This window comes from Echeneis naucrates, chromosome 13, assembly GCF_900963305.1.
Source record: "Echeneis naucrates chromosome 13, fEcheNa1.1, whole genome shotgun sequence".
Lineage (NCBI taxonomy): Eukaryota > Metazoa > Chordata > Actinopteri > Carangiformes > Echeneidae > Echeneis > Echeneis naucrates.
The window spans coordinates 8,573,168-8,585,813 of record NC_042523.1 but is presented as its reverse complement, the minus strand read 5'-3'; the positions used below and the strand labels follow the sequence as shown (position 1 = coordinate 8,585,813).

The following is a 12,646-nucleotide window of genomic DNA, read 5'->3' as shown; positions in this document are numbered from 1 at the left end:
CTAATTTACACTTCAGTAAGGATGTTAGATTCAACATGCTACAAAATTCAATTTACAAAGTCACTTGTGAGTGTTGGTAATGGTTGATGGGAAGCTATTGCTTTTTGTAAGATCACAGCTGTGGCTGGAAAATGACAACTGGGTGATGATAGTGCAGACATGGTTATAAAAGCCAAAAGTTGAGCTGCAAGTCCCTGGCTGGACTGTCAGACAGTGCTTGCACCAACATTTAACAATCTGTAAATACATGCTTGTAAAAAAAGTATTTGCAGAAATCTTTTCAAAAACAAATCCAACTTTAAGTTACATATGTAGCCTATACAGTTTTGTTCAAGTCAGGATATATTTGTCAATATGGCCATAATTTCTTTTTATTTGTAGATCCTGAAGCATGTCAGTCACTAACATTTAGATGAATTTCACTCTGTGCTGATTTCCGTCAGATTTTCTACGTACGTGGCTTTGACTGACTCATTGACTTTGTGACTTTAAATGAGAAATGAGATGCAATTTTTTGCACATTCACAAGATGTGTCAACAACTCAACCTTGTCATGCACTCACGCGCAGACAGGCTGGAATAAGACATAAGGAGGAAGAAAGAAAGACATTTTATCGCTCACAATGATAATTAGAGGGAAGGTAGATCTAACCGTGCTTAATGCTGTATTCACATTACATTTATTATCTGAATAGCCCACAAGTGTAGCTTTATAACAGCTTCAGCTTACACAGACATGCTTCAACCTCAGTGGGTGGAGACAGCTTGTCTGATATCTCATTGAGGTGGAGGTGAAGTGGTCTGTGTCTGGATACATGGCGCTCACAGTTTATCCAGGAGAGAGATAGAGAGCTCTGTTCTCTATTCGCCCTGTGCTTTCATTACTGGGCTGTTGCACTGGCCTTGAGTCCCAACGCTGAAAACCAATTTCCTTGACGGCGTCACCCCCACATATATTACCCAAGAGTCACCGTGTGTCGTGTGTTCATCAGTCTTAGTGCCCAGGTAATCATAAAACTGCAAAGAAAGACAGAGCTACATGTTCAGCTAGCCTGCACTCTCACACATTATCCCCAGTACAGCAGTTGTTCATTTGCTAGCAGACTAACAACAGAGAGAAAGTTCCCTGGCCACGCCTGGAGGAGCAATGCACTTGAGATATAATTAGTTATAGCCATGCACTATAACCATTCACTAATGTCCTGCATGCATCTTCTTCACAGCCTCTGTGCTGCTGAGGCCAGAGGAGCCCCCCGCCCCATCCGATCTCTTTTCATCTCCCTGATCCGCAAATGGGTCTATTAGCCATTCTTGTAAGGATTGCAAAAGGAGTAATGTGGTCAAGAGGCACTGAAGATTTGAGAAGGGAGTTAGCCCAAGCACACATGGGTCAAAAGAACAAAGCGTGTGTGGTGGGAATTAATTCAGAATATTCCAACTCACATTTCCAGTGCCCTTGTGATAATTAGGAAGAGGATTGGATACGGTTTTGCTAAGTGCTCCTGCCCCTCAAACCCATGTTATTATTCCTCAGCGTGTATGAGTGTTTTCTTTTAATGTTAAAGGGGTCACATTCTTCACATCATAAAAGCTCCTCCTTTAACATAATTGGAGTTGGTTGAGTCAAGCTAACTATTTATTGCTGTTCACATATTTCAGGAATACATTTTCACAGTTACATAACAGACTTTAAAAATAGCTTCTTTTCAAACCACGTTGTGCTCATCGTGAAGTGTCTACAGTGACAAAAAAAGCAACAGTCGTGCCAATGCCAAGACATTATTGTCACACACTCCTCAGTGTGTTGCTTTCAGGTAATGGTTATGTGATCACTGGTACTCAAAATATTTTTCCCCCATCACATAATCTTAAAAGAAAGGACAGGATTCTTAAAAAAAATTATGATAATGAGACTAACAGAAAAAATATTGTATTTTCAGAATTTGATCCATTTGGTCTGATAGAATTATGCAAGAGTAATTCTAATAACAGGTGAATTGTATTTGCAAGAAGGCAGGAGGCCAACCACAGGCAGTCTATAGTACTCATACAATCTGCATCCAATGCATGGAAGCCCAAAAGATATTTCACCCGTATCAAACAAGCAACATTTATATATTAATGGAATAAAGACAATTTACAGTTTTTGATTATATATCTATTCGCAATACCTTGATTCTGCAAGACAGCAAACAAGTGTAGACAATGTTGTATTCGTTATTTCCCAGGAGCATTATGAAGAACTCTCCTGTATAAGATCAACATGCACCAAAATGACAGCTCTGCAATATCTGTAGCTTCACAGCTGCTTGGTTATACTAAATAGGCATAATGCATGGTTCATAAAAAGGCAAAACGCAGGTTCATTAGCCAGAGAGTTACAAAAAAAGGAACAGTGAACTTTGAGTACATTTTCTGATCACTAATCACTCCAAGTTGGAGTTGGACTGCTCTAAACTCTCTGCCTGCTGGAGTTTTCATTAGAAAGTGAGAGAGGTATGGCATTTAACTTATTCGAAAATAAAATCCTGTTCTCCATAATTTGTTCTTTTTCAAGGACATTTTAACTCATATTAAATGATCAGCTGAGTTATAATTAACTAAAAAAAACTCAAACGTGCAATTTAGTTTTGAGTGAAAGAGGCACTGCATCCCACCTTAATTACAGATATTTTTTAAAATTACCTACCCAGAGCAGCTGCTTTGGTATTATTATTATTAGCTCGAACAAAACAGTGTAGACAGTAAATGGGTTCTTTTACAGAGCTGCCTTTGACCAATTAGCCAGATCAATTAGCCATTTTTATGAGCAAATGCATGTGCAGAGCTTCTCCACCTCACTGTATACTCCTCCCAGCAGGAAGGACTCTTATAACTGTCAGCCATGAATGACGGCTTGATGATCTGTAAAATCATTGCTGGTTTTATTAGTGCTGATACTACTCATGCATAGTCATGTTGACGTTCAGCCAGGGCAGAGCCGATATGAAGCCTGTTTCTTGGAGACATTGTGTGAGCTGCGAAGCCTCAGCAGTGTGACACAGTCTCAGCAGGGCTCGACGTCTGGCTCAAAGAGCGGAGAAGATCAGGGGATGGGTGATGGGCGTTGGGGGATCTGTAAATCTGAGCAGCACCTGCTCCCAAGGCTCTGGCACGTGGTGTGAGGTCAGCAGCACCAGATATCCCATCGATCATATTTATTACATTCATCACAGCGCCAGTTTGTTTTGGCAGCTGATCGCACCAGGGAAAGGGAGAGAAAGAATAGGCTTTTCATTTGAGAGACGGGGGAATGCTTTAAGCATGAGCTGTGCCTTTGCATTTTTCTCTGCTCAGGGTCTTCAGAGAGAGATCAGTCACTGATGTTGGCTCCACGGCCCCATTGAAACCGCAACTACTGCAGAATGATATTCTAGCTACAGTTCTGGAAAGTTTCTGGACATTTTAACTTTAAGAAAAACAAAATTAATGTCCCATCACTTCACAGGTCTGAGGCACTTTGGGTTTGCAGTTGAGGTTTGTCTAGTTTTTTTTTTTTTTTTACTTCTTTGAGTGATTTCTTTATAACAATATGAAAGGAATAAAAATGAAACCCAAATTATTTGAATGAGAAATGTTTATGTAGCCTAAAAAAGGCAGTCTGATCTGAGTATGACTGGCACTTTAGCCACAGTAGCAGTATGGCTCAAGGGATCGCAACTTCAGTTTGTCAGTCAATGCATGATTCTGGTCCAGAAACAACAGTGGTTGTTGGACCAGATGGATCGCCATTATATTTTCATACATTTTAAGATATCCATTTATTGATCTCTCAAAGAGGGAAAATTGTTCGACACAGCACCTCAATAGACAATAAAGATAAAAGGAAAAACAAAAACGAAGCAAGTAGATAAGAAATATTGCATGTTACATTATATACACTATCTATACCCTTTAGACATATTCTAATCCCCAGATGATAAATCCCAATAAATGGTATCTTTACATTGTAGAAAAGAGGGAAGACAACACAGAAATTATTGAATTGATTGTCTGATGCAAACATCGTCTCCCTCAGGTTTTGCGATATGACTGGTGATGCCATCCCTGACTTATCATCTCATCGTCACCATCATCGGTCACATTTTTACTTTTTCTTTGGTGTTTGAACAAATAGCTGCAACATGAATCTTACTCAACCGTTTATTGTTTAGTGCGAACGACCGACTATTAGCGTCTTGACAATTATCAACGCGTCAGAATTTCAGCCTGCCCTGCAGGTGTGAATAGTCTCACAGTACAACATGTTTTTGATGTAAGGGGATTTGATCATCTCCTGGTGCCCCTCCTCTGTTACTCCTGTCTGAAATCTTAGAGATGAACATTTCTGCTACTTTGACACATCTGAGCGTCGACGGTCTGGTTTTACAATAGTGGCGACGTCATGAACATGTAGCTGGCTCTTTAATAGAACTCTTTTGTTAAGTTGTTTCAGCTGTCGCTGTCAGTGCTGTCACATTTGTACACTAACAAAATACTTACTCCATGAACAAAAGGCCCTTTTCAAAAACTAAGTCTTAACAGCTGAAGCTGTTAAGCAGTAACTTGAATGTGTAAGTGGACTCAGATTTCTGGACCCGGCAGCATATCCAATTAATCACTCACATATAATGAAGAGATTTTTAAGCGAAGCTCATTGTCAGAATCTGGTGATTGGCTGAGGTCCAGCAGTGATAAGAAGAAAGGTATCTCTCAGCTCTGTTATCCTGAGTTCCACAGTCAGGCAGGAAACCAATTAAGCCAATTAAGAATGAAACGCAGGGCTGCCTGATTTTAGTCATTGTGCCAGAGGTGCACTGCATTACTAAACAAACAGTGGTGCAAGGACAGAGATGCTCAAATGTTGTCTAATTGTGCCCAGATATTGTCTTTCAGTTGTACCAGCGCAATCATGTGGAGGCATTCACAAACTGGGTGCTGTAGTGCTGATCACGCTTCAATGTGATCTTAATGTTGAGTCCTTTCTTCTAACATGCTTCCTTCTGAGATACTTTACATGTGTATGGAACATAATCTCACAGGAGCAGAGTTCAAGCTGAAGTAGCCAGCAAGCCTCTCTCTGACAGAACTGCAGGAGTGGCACATGTAAACTCTGCAAACATCCATAGCCGCAAATATTCCAATGGCTGACTGTATTTTGATGTTGCTGCCAGGATGTTATGTGATAGCTGGGTTATTTTAATCAGCCTCCACAGGCCATGTCGAAGCTGACGCTAAACAGATGCTAATGTGAGGCCCATTAAAAGACACTGGGAAAAAGGGATTCAGTGTGCGCAGGCAAGCGGAAAAGCAACAGCCTGTTTATCGCCTCATCCTGCTTTGTGCATCCTGTGAAGCCCCCCCCCCCACTTCTTTCTCCTCAGTGTCCCCTACTCTCCCTCTGCTTCACATTTCTTGCAGCAGCGTCATGCATGGGGGCATTCGCTGAACAGGAACAGATTTGTTTGGTTTGCTGTCATTTTCTTTCTTTGGACCCCTGTCTTTTTTAAGCATGTCTGAAAGCTCAACAGAGAGGCTATAGTGTGAGGAAGAATGTTCTCACTCTTCTGTTTATGTTTTGTTACACTCTGCTTTTCATCTTACTTGCTTTGTATTGCCTGTTCCTTTCTCTTCTCACTGGCATGCTCTCAATATAATAGTGAGAAGACTTTTTTCCCCCTCTTCTTTGTCTTGTCTGCGTTTTTGACAGGCTTTTTGGCTCATTTCTGAGGCTCGTTTCAGTGGGTTAATTGTATTTATTCTCTGTTGCTTCCCAGAATGATATATTCTTAAGCTGTTGAGTGGAGCTGGACAGGTGAGGGAAAATCAGAATCAGAAATAGTTTCATTGCCAGGTATGTGTAAACATACTAGCAATTTGACTCCAGAGTTTCGATGTTGGACAAGGGACAGACAAAAAAAAATAAATTAAAAAAACACATATATATACATATATATATATGTGTGTGTGTGTGTTTATACATGCGTACATTGAAATTGGAAATATTTTTTGTGGAACATTGTACAATAGTGCATTAGTGCAGCAATGTGCAAATGTTCATGAGGTTGTCAGTTGGCTTATGGGGAGATCTGGGAGACAGCCTGGGGGAAGAAGCTGCCTGAGGGGAGAAACTGAAATAGCCTGACAATCACTGAAGATACTGTTGTAGATGTTCCAGAAGAATGATAAGACTGCATTTAATGCTTCACTTTCAGTCTATGCTGACATGTGCAATGTCTAAATGTGCTTGTTTTTAATTGAACTGAATAGCTGTGCTTTGAATCTGTTGGCCCTTGGCTAAGCCAAATTCTGTTGATGTGTGCTCCACCCTTCACTCCACATTCATTAACCTTAGCTGCTGTTCCTACCTTTCTGTTTGGTTGGTTAAAAACATAACAGAAAGTCACTTTGAGTCAAACAGTAGAGTTGTCATTATGACAGTGTCTTGAGCAGTTAGTGCTTTGCGACATGGTTTGGCTCGTGGAGCCTCATCAGTCCTTCTCCTTCCAATTAGAAATGATTAGTTGTCATTTTTAGCATTGACACAGTAACACCAACATGGTCTATCTTCCTCTGGACTACAGGTCATCTCTCCTCTTCTGCCACGCATCACTTCTTGTCTCTCACCCCTCCTGGCTTTTGTGTTTCCTATGTTAACAACCTGTCATCCCACCTGAAAACTGTCTTTTTCGCCACAGTGTCATAACAGGGAGGGAAGGCTCTCTCCCCTTGCATGGCAAAGCAGCCTTCATTTAACATGATGTATCCTGCAGACCACACATATCAATCACGCAACAGTTACTTCCTACAGGAAGTTTGAAAAATAAGAGATTTCCATATGTTGTAGGAGATTGGATAAATGTAGGCTCAGTTGAGTAAATACTTATCCATATGCTTTCACGCTGCCTAATATGTCAAATGTCTTCTCTCTGTCGTCAAGACACCAAGAAGAAGTGTATAGAGAGATAAAGTCATGGCTGCTTTCTTTTATTTAAGAAAAAAAGTATCCACTGAATAATGGGTTGACTCCTCAAGGACAGGACATGAGTGAAAAAACACTGAAGTAACTGTAAAGCAAGTTAAGTATGGTTACCATCCAACAACAGTGTCCAACAACAACAACCTGTGACTGCCACATTCTGTCCAAGGTGACTTCAGCTGCAAATTTCCGGAGGTCTCTGTTTACCTCCTAAGATGTTCAGTAGATAAAGGCCCAGCTGGGGGAGTGTGAAATCTCTGGGGTGGGGGGGGGGGGGGGTTGTACTGGTGAGATGGGAATGAAAGCCATTAAATAGTCTCAGTTTGGGAAAGGGGAATGTGAGCCCCATTGCTTCACCCCGTCTGTGTGTCACCCCATCATCTCTATGCTAAGGGGGCCTAGGTTTTGTGTGGGAGTCCGACACATCTAAAAACAGGCCCAGCATGTAGCCTACAGGATCTCCCGTTCAGCTCCATGCTTAGAAACATCATAAGCAAAGCCCGCATGTCCACAAACTCCTTTTGAATATTAAAAGGAGAATTACACAGCTAAAAAGACTGGGAAGATGAGAGACGGTCTCTCTATTGAGCGACAGGGTGGTGAGATGGAGAAGGGATCGAGCTTCACCATGCACATTGTATTCAGAGCTGCCATCATTAAGATCCCATCGTCCTCTGGGGGAAACATTGTCACTGGTTTCAGGAGACTAGCCAAGACTGCAGGGGTTTGTGTATTTGGCAGATCTCAAGGGTAGCAGCATGAGGGGCTATTTGTGGAAAGTGCAGCAATGTTTGCAGTTTGTTTCTGTTTTGTGGAATTTTTCAAGAGGACCTTTGGAGTGGATTTTTATTACTTGCCCCCTTCCGAGGAATACCTGTGGTGCAACCAGGGTGGAAGTGGATTGTGGGAATTTGTGCAACATTACTTTGGAGAGTTAAAACCAGTCTGCAGCCACTGAACTTACAAGAGAAGTGTTTTGTTTTTTGTTTTTTGTTTTTTTAAATGGTAGTTAAATGCACATCTTCCGGCTCTGTGTTCTCCACGCATCATCATGCAGATTGTGTGTTGGCTGGTGGTGCTGTTTGCAGGGCTGGTCATGCTGGGAGTTCCTAAAGATAATAAGGGTACACACGGAGCCCATCGCAGCTCTGAGTCACAGAAGTCTCTCTGGTGCAAACGGCTGCCTAATAATTTAGGACTGCACCAAAACCACCAGACTTCGAGGCACTCCCACAACAAACCACACAAATGTAACCAGATCTTTCACAGTAAGTACAAGAAGTGCTATATTACATAAGCGTCATCCAAAACCTAATTATCCGTCAACTCCTTGACAATATTAAAAGTTGTTTTGTTTCTCTTTCGAGGTTTGAAAATATTGAAGCCCTGGAGTACTTTGCAGTCAGGGATGGACACATTATAATCCTTTTGTGCTTTGTATATTTTAAGTTGTTGAAGTTGTTTAGCGTGGAACAATTTGGTTGTGATGTTAAAACCTCTCTGCTGCCTTTACTACCCTGACAGTATGTAGTTATTCTTGTCTCTGCGGATTCGATCAAGGTTGCAAGAGAGGGGACCGAGAGGCTCCCTGTTCACAAGGCACGGAAGCCACAACTTTTATTTTATTTTCTCTTTCGATCACTATAGATGGAGGGTGAAACCAAAGCTGGATACAAACGCATTTTGCACTAACAAACTATGAAAGTGTGGTGAAAACATCAAGTTGCGGTCAAGGTCAAAATCTCTTTATAATGGGATATTCTTGGGAGCATTGCAATACAGCAATACCAGCTAAATAACTACCTACTATTAATTATAAGTCTCATTTTCCCTTATTTACATTTAATGTGAGGGGTGACAGCAGCGAGAGTGACACGTAAAAATATATGCTTTGTGTGTTATATCCACCGTTTCACTCTCTGCTTTTCCACATCAAACATCGAAAATGCTCACATCCATACACACAACCGTAGCATACACATACACACACATACATACATGAGGTGCACAACTGATACATAATTACACACTCACACAATCATTTTAAATTATAGTAAACAATAGTAAAGTCGCACAGGAAATCCTGCGACCAATGCTGTCATTGTGCCTATTGATATTGTTGTTGCTGTTGTTGTTGTTTTTGTGTGTCCCCACCCCCCATCCTGTCTCAGTTTACTCTTTCTATCCACTCCTGAGCCTCAGTCCACTTTATCAATAAACCAATACCATTGTCAATAAAGTTAAACACAGATGGCGACAGGAGGAGTATGTCAGACTCCTCCTTTGCAGATTAAAATTGTTTCAGCACAACAAAAGGTACCAGGAGCATTCATGCTGCCTGCCCCAGCTGCTGAACGGGAGAGGTTTAAAAAATAAATAAATGAATAAATATGTAAATTAAAAAAAAAAGAAAATAAAATGCTCACATCCTCTCACAATAATCAGCCCTCCAGCCACCCTCTTATCCCAGTGGCTCTAAGTGGGGACTTCACTTGGTCATATGTTCAATGTGAAAGTTCCCTGCTGCTGGCTGGAGAAATTTTATGATTTGATTGGTGGTGTTCGGCTGAACGGCCACTCTGTAGGTCCGGGGCTGTAAAAGCTATCAGGAAAGCACTGCACATGATGACCAGGTGGGAATGGACTGTGCAAAACTATAATATAATGTACACATGGATGACTGAGGGGGAAAAAAAAAACATGCTTGGATCTGAAAGACAGACTTTTGTCTGAATATGTAATTTGAGTAGCATTCATCATTGTGCAGGCCTCTGCAAAGGTCTCAGATGACTGCATGGAGACATGTAAGGATCATTTAGGGGGATAAGCTGAAAGTAATGGACGGTTAATGTTGATTTGAAGTACTTTTTGTGAAAGTGGAGAACTTGTTTCTCATTTCTAAATACTAAGTTTAAAGTGCTGGTATTTGTACTTGAATAATACAATGTGCTGAATGAGTTACTGGCAAGCGCCTATCAGGCTTTTCATGAACTTTATTTCCAGTAATATACGATGAAGGAAGAGTCCTTCAATCTAATAAAACGTAATTCAAAACAGCCACGTGCTCGCATCGTCATTCTCTAGGAGTGGTAGTTGAAGCACAGGATACTTAAGTGCATCGTCATTCAACGCAAACTGGCTTAATTTAGGTGTTACGTTTAATTGAATTTGTGATTTAAAAAAAATGAACGTGAGCATTCTGCACGCTGATTCCCAGACTGTAGTGCTGAATGTCGTCGTGGGTGTTTTCTCAGAGAAGTTTCTTTTTCTGTCCAGCCACATGAAGGCCGAGCTGAAGAGCCCATGGCCTTAGAGGGCTGTTGTTACCGCCGGTGCTATAGAAAACATATGCTCAGTTCACTCTGCTGGATCCAACAGCTATGGCCGGGATGGTTCAGGGAACCTTCACTGGAGGGCGCTGTTTGGTAACAAATGCTGAGTGAAGCTGACGGCGGCTCAGAGAGGAAAGTCTGCGCTTCTCTGCCTCCTCCTTCTCTTCTATAAATTTTACATGTGCGAGTGCAAAATTGCTTGTGCGGCTGTAAGTTGGCTTTGTGAGAAGTATCAACATAAAAAGACGGAAAGCTTAATTTTAATGTTGTTTCCAAAGTGTGTGTTACACAGGGGATACATTTTAAATGAGGAGCAAGGACCCACCAGGTGCACCGTACAGCCAGAATTCAATATGCAGTAGTTTATACAGTTAAATAAATAGCTCACTAATACTTATTAACTTATTTTCTTTAGGTTTATACTTTAAGCTTATGTGGGAAAGATGGGTTGAGACCTGTTGTGAATGAAACACAGGCCTGCATGCAGCCTGGAGGCTTATAAGGTTTAAAGTGGAAAAAAATAGGTTTAATGAAAATGGTGCGTCTCCACATTTTCCTACAGCCCTGACACAAATGATTTCGTCCTGTAATACATTTCTACAGGATATTAAAAATAACACTTTAGAGCCAAAGTAGTTTTTACAGTTGAAATATAAATGGGCTGTGAAACCCACAGGAGACAAAACAACAGCTTAAAATATGTTAGAAGCAGTTATATAATAACTATTGCGCTCCAAAAACACACTGTTGTGTTAAGTCCCTCTGTGGCCATCTGAAATCGGCTGTGAGGTTTGTTTTCAGTCAGGAACCACAGAAAGAAAAGAAAAAACAAACAAAAACAGCATGCCCGAAGTTTTCTCGGGTTTTGTTTTGTTTTGTTTTCCCCCCAGTTTTTGGACATTGTTAAAGTAAATCCAGCATCCTGCCGATGAGAGCTGCGTTCAATGCGCCGCTCAACGCGATCCAGGCGGGAAGAGGTTAAATTTCCTCTCTGGGAAACATTGCCGGGTCTTTGGAGGGGGTAGAAAGGCGCATACCAATTGTCGAGGCAATCCGCTCTCCTTGAATGAAATGCTGTGAGTATGAATCCGAGTGTCCCCCCTCTATCCTGACTGAGGTTCGGGCTGTGCGACGCGCCGGGATCGGCTCTGGAGGAGGAGGACCGACCTGGAGGGGAGAGTGATGGAAAAGTTGCCCTGATTCTGGCTGGATGAGCGGAGGACAGGACTTCACTCGCAAAGTTTCCGATCTCCGCTGACACATTCAAAACTGGACCGAATAATGTGACTACAGGGACGGAGCCTCTCTCTTTTTTTTTTACTTTTGTTTTTTTTTTTTTAATTCCCGGATTATACAGCGACGGCTCGAGTCCTTTTCCTCACTTCTGAGGGAACTTTTAGTTTGCGGTGGATTTTGTGGTTTGGCTCCTGATTTGCACAAAAGGAGCTTAAATGGTCTGCAGGAGCTCGGCCGGCTGGCACTAACGGGATGAATTCAAAGAAAGGATAGATCTGTGTCTGTGTCTGCTCAGATTTTGTTCTCTGGCTCTAACACATGCCCCCCACTCAGTTCAGCTGATCCTCTCCAACAAAACCTGTGCCGAATCTCCGGGCTGTTTGGAACTGTTTTTCTGTTATATTCCCATCTCATCTCATCTACAACCACAAAGCCCGAACCAGCTCCTGATAAACTGCTGGTGGACTGCTGTGACATTTAGCTGCTTCTTCTCCTTTCTTTTCTTTTTTTTTTTCTCCCCCCCCAAACCAAAATCTGGGTGATAATTTTTCAAAGTCTGGATTCTGAGGTTTTGGTTTTCCCAGTCTGACATGAAGGAGTGGATGCCTCAGTTGTTTTTTGAATAATTTGGATTACACTAGAACATTTCTCATTGGAGAGACGTTGAATGATGTCTCCAACTTTTACTGGATTTGTATTTCTGTTAGGAATTTTCCATGTGTGCTCAGGTAAGCAAGCCAGTCATCTTTATTACCAGCTATCTGTTAGCTTTTCTCTTTGCTTTTCTACTTATTTATTTATTTTCACAAGTTGAATTGTGAGCCCAAAAGTCAGTGGAGGAAAATATTGCAATGGATTTTTCATAAAAATGCAAATTATAATCATTGCATTGTTAGTCAGTCTGACTGATCCTGTCTTATTAAAATACATGCCTTCTCAGTGAGAAAAAAAATGCTTGCTAAAGGGCAAATGTACAGATTCATATCAGAAATATTTTTTCCCATTACCAAGAAAGTCAACTCAATAGGGTCATCTAAATCTTCAAGAGCTGAGCACACATAAAGTCACACACAAACTGCTG

The 12,646-nt window shown here is 41.4% G+C and overlaps 1 protein-coding gene across 10 annotated transcripts in view; it reads left to right on the top strand.

Annotated features, from left to right (window-relative positions):
* The window catches only part of robo1 (roundabout, axon guidance receptor, homolog 1 (Drosophila)), a 157,363-nt gene that overhangs the window by 22,194 nt on the left and 122,523 nt on the right, over positions 1-12,646 (top strand). Inside the window, exon 1 of one of the 10 annotated variants that reach the window (XM_029516746.1) lies at positions 11,365-12,293. The exons of the other annotated variants lie outside the window; for them this stretch is intronic. Within the exon in view, the coding sequence (XP_029372606.1) occupies positions 12,233-12,293 (61 nt within the window). The 5' untranslated portion in view covers positions 11,365-12,232. Of the gene's footprint in view, positions 1-11,364; positions 12,294-12,646 lie in introns of those variants that run through there. 10 annotated transcript variants of the gene reach the window in all.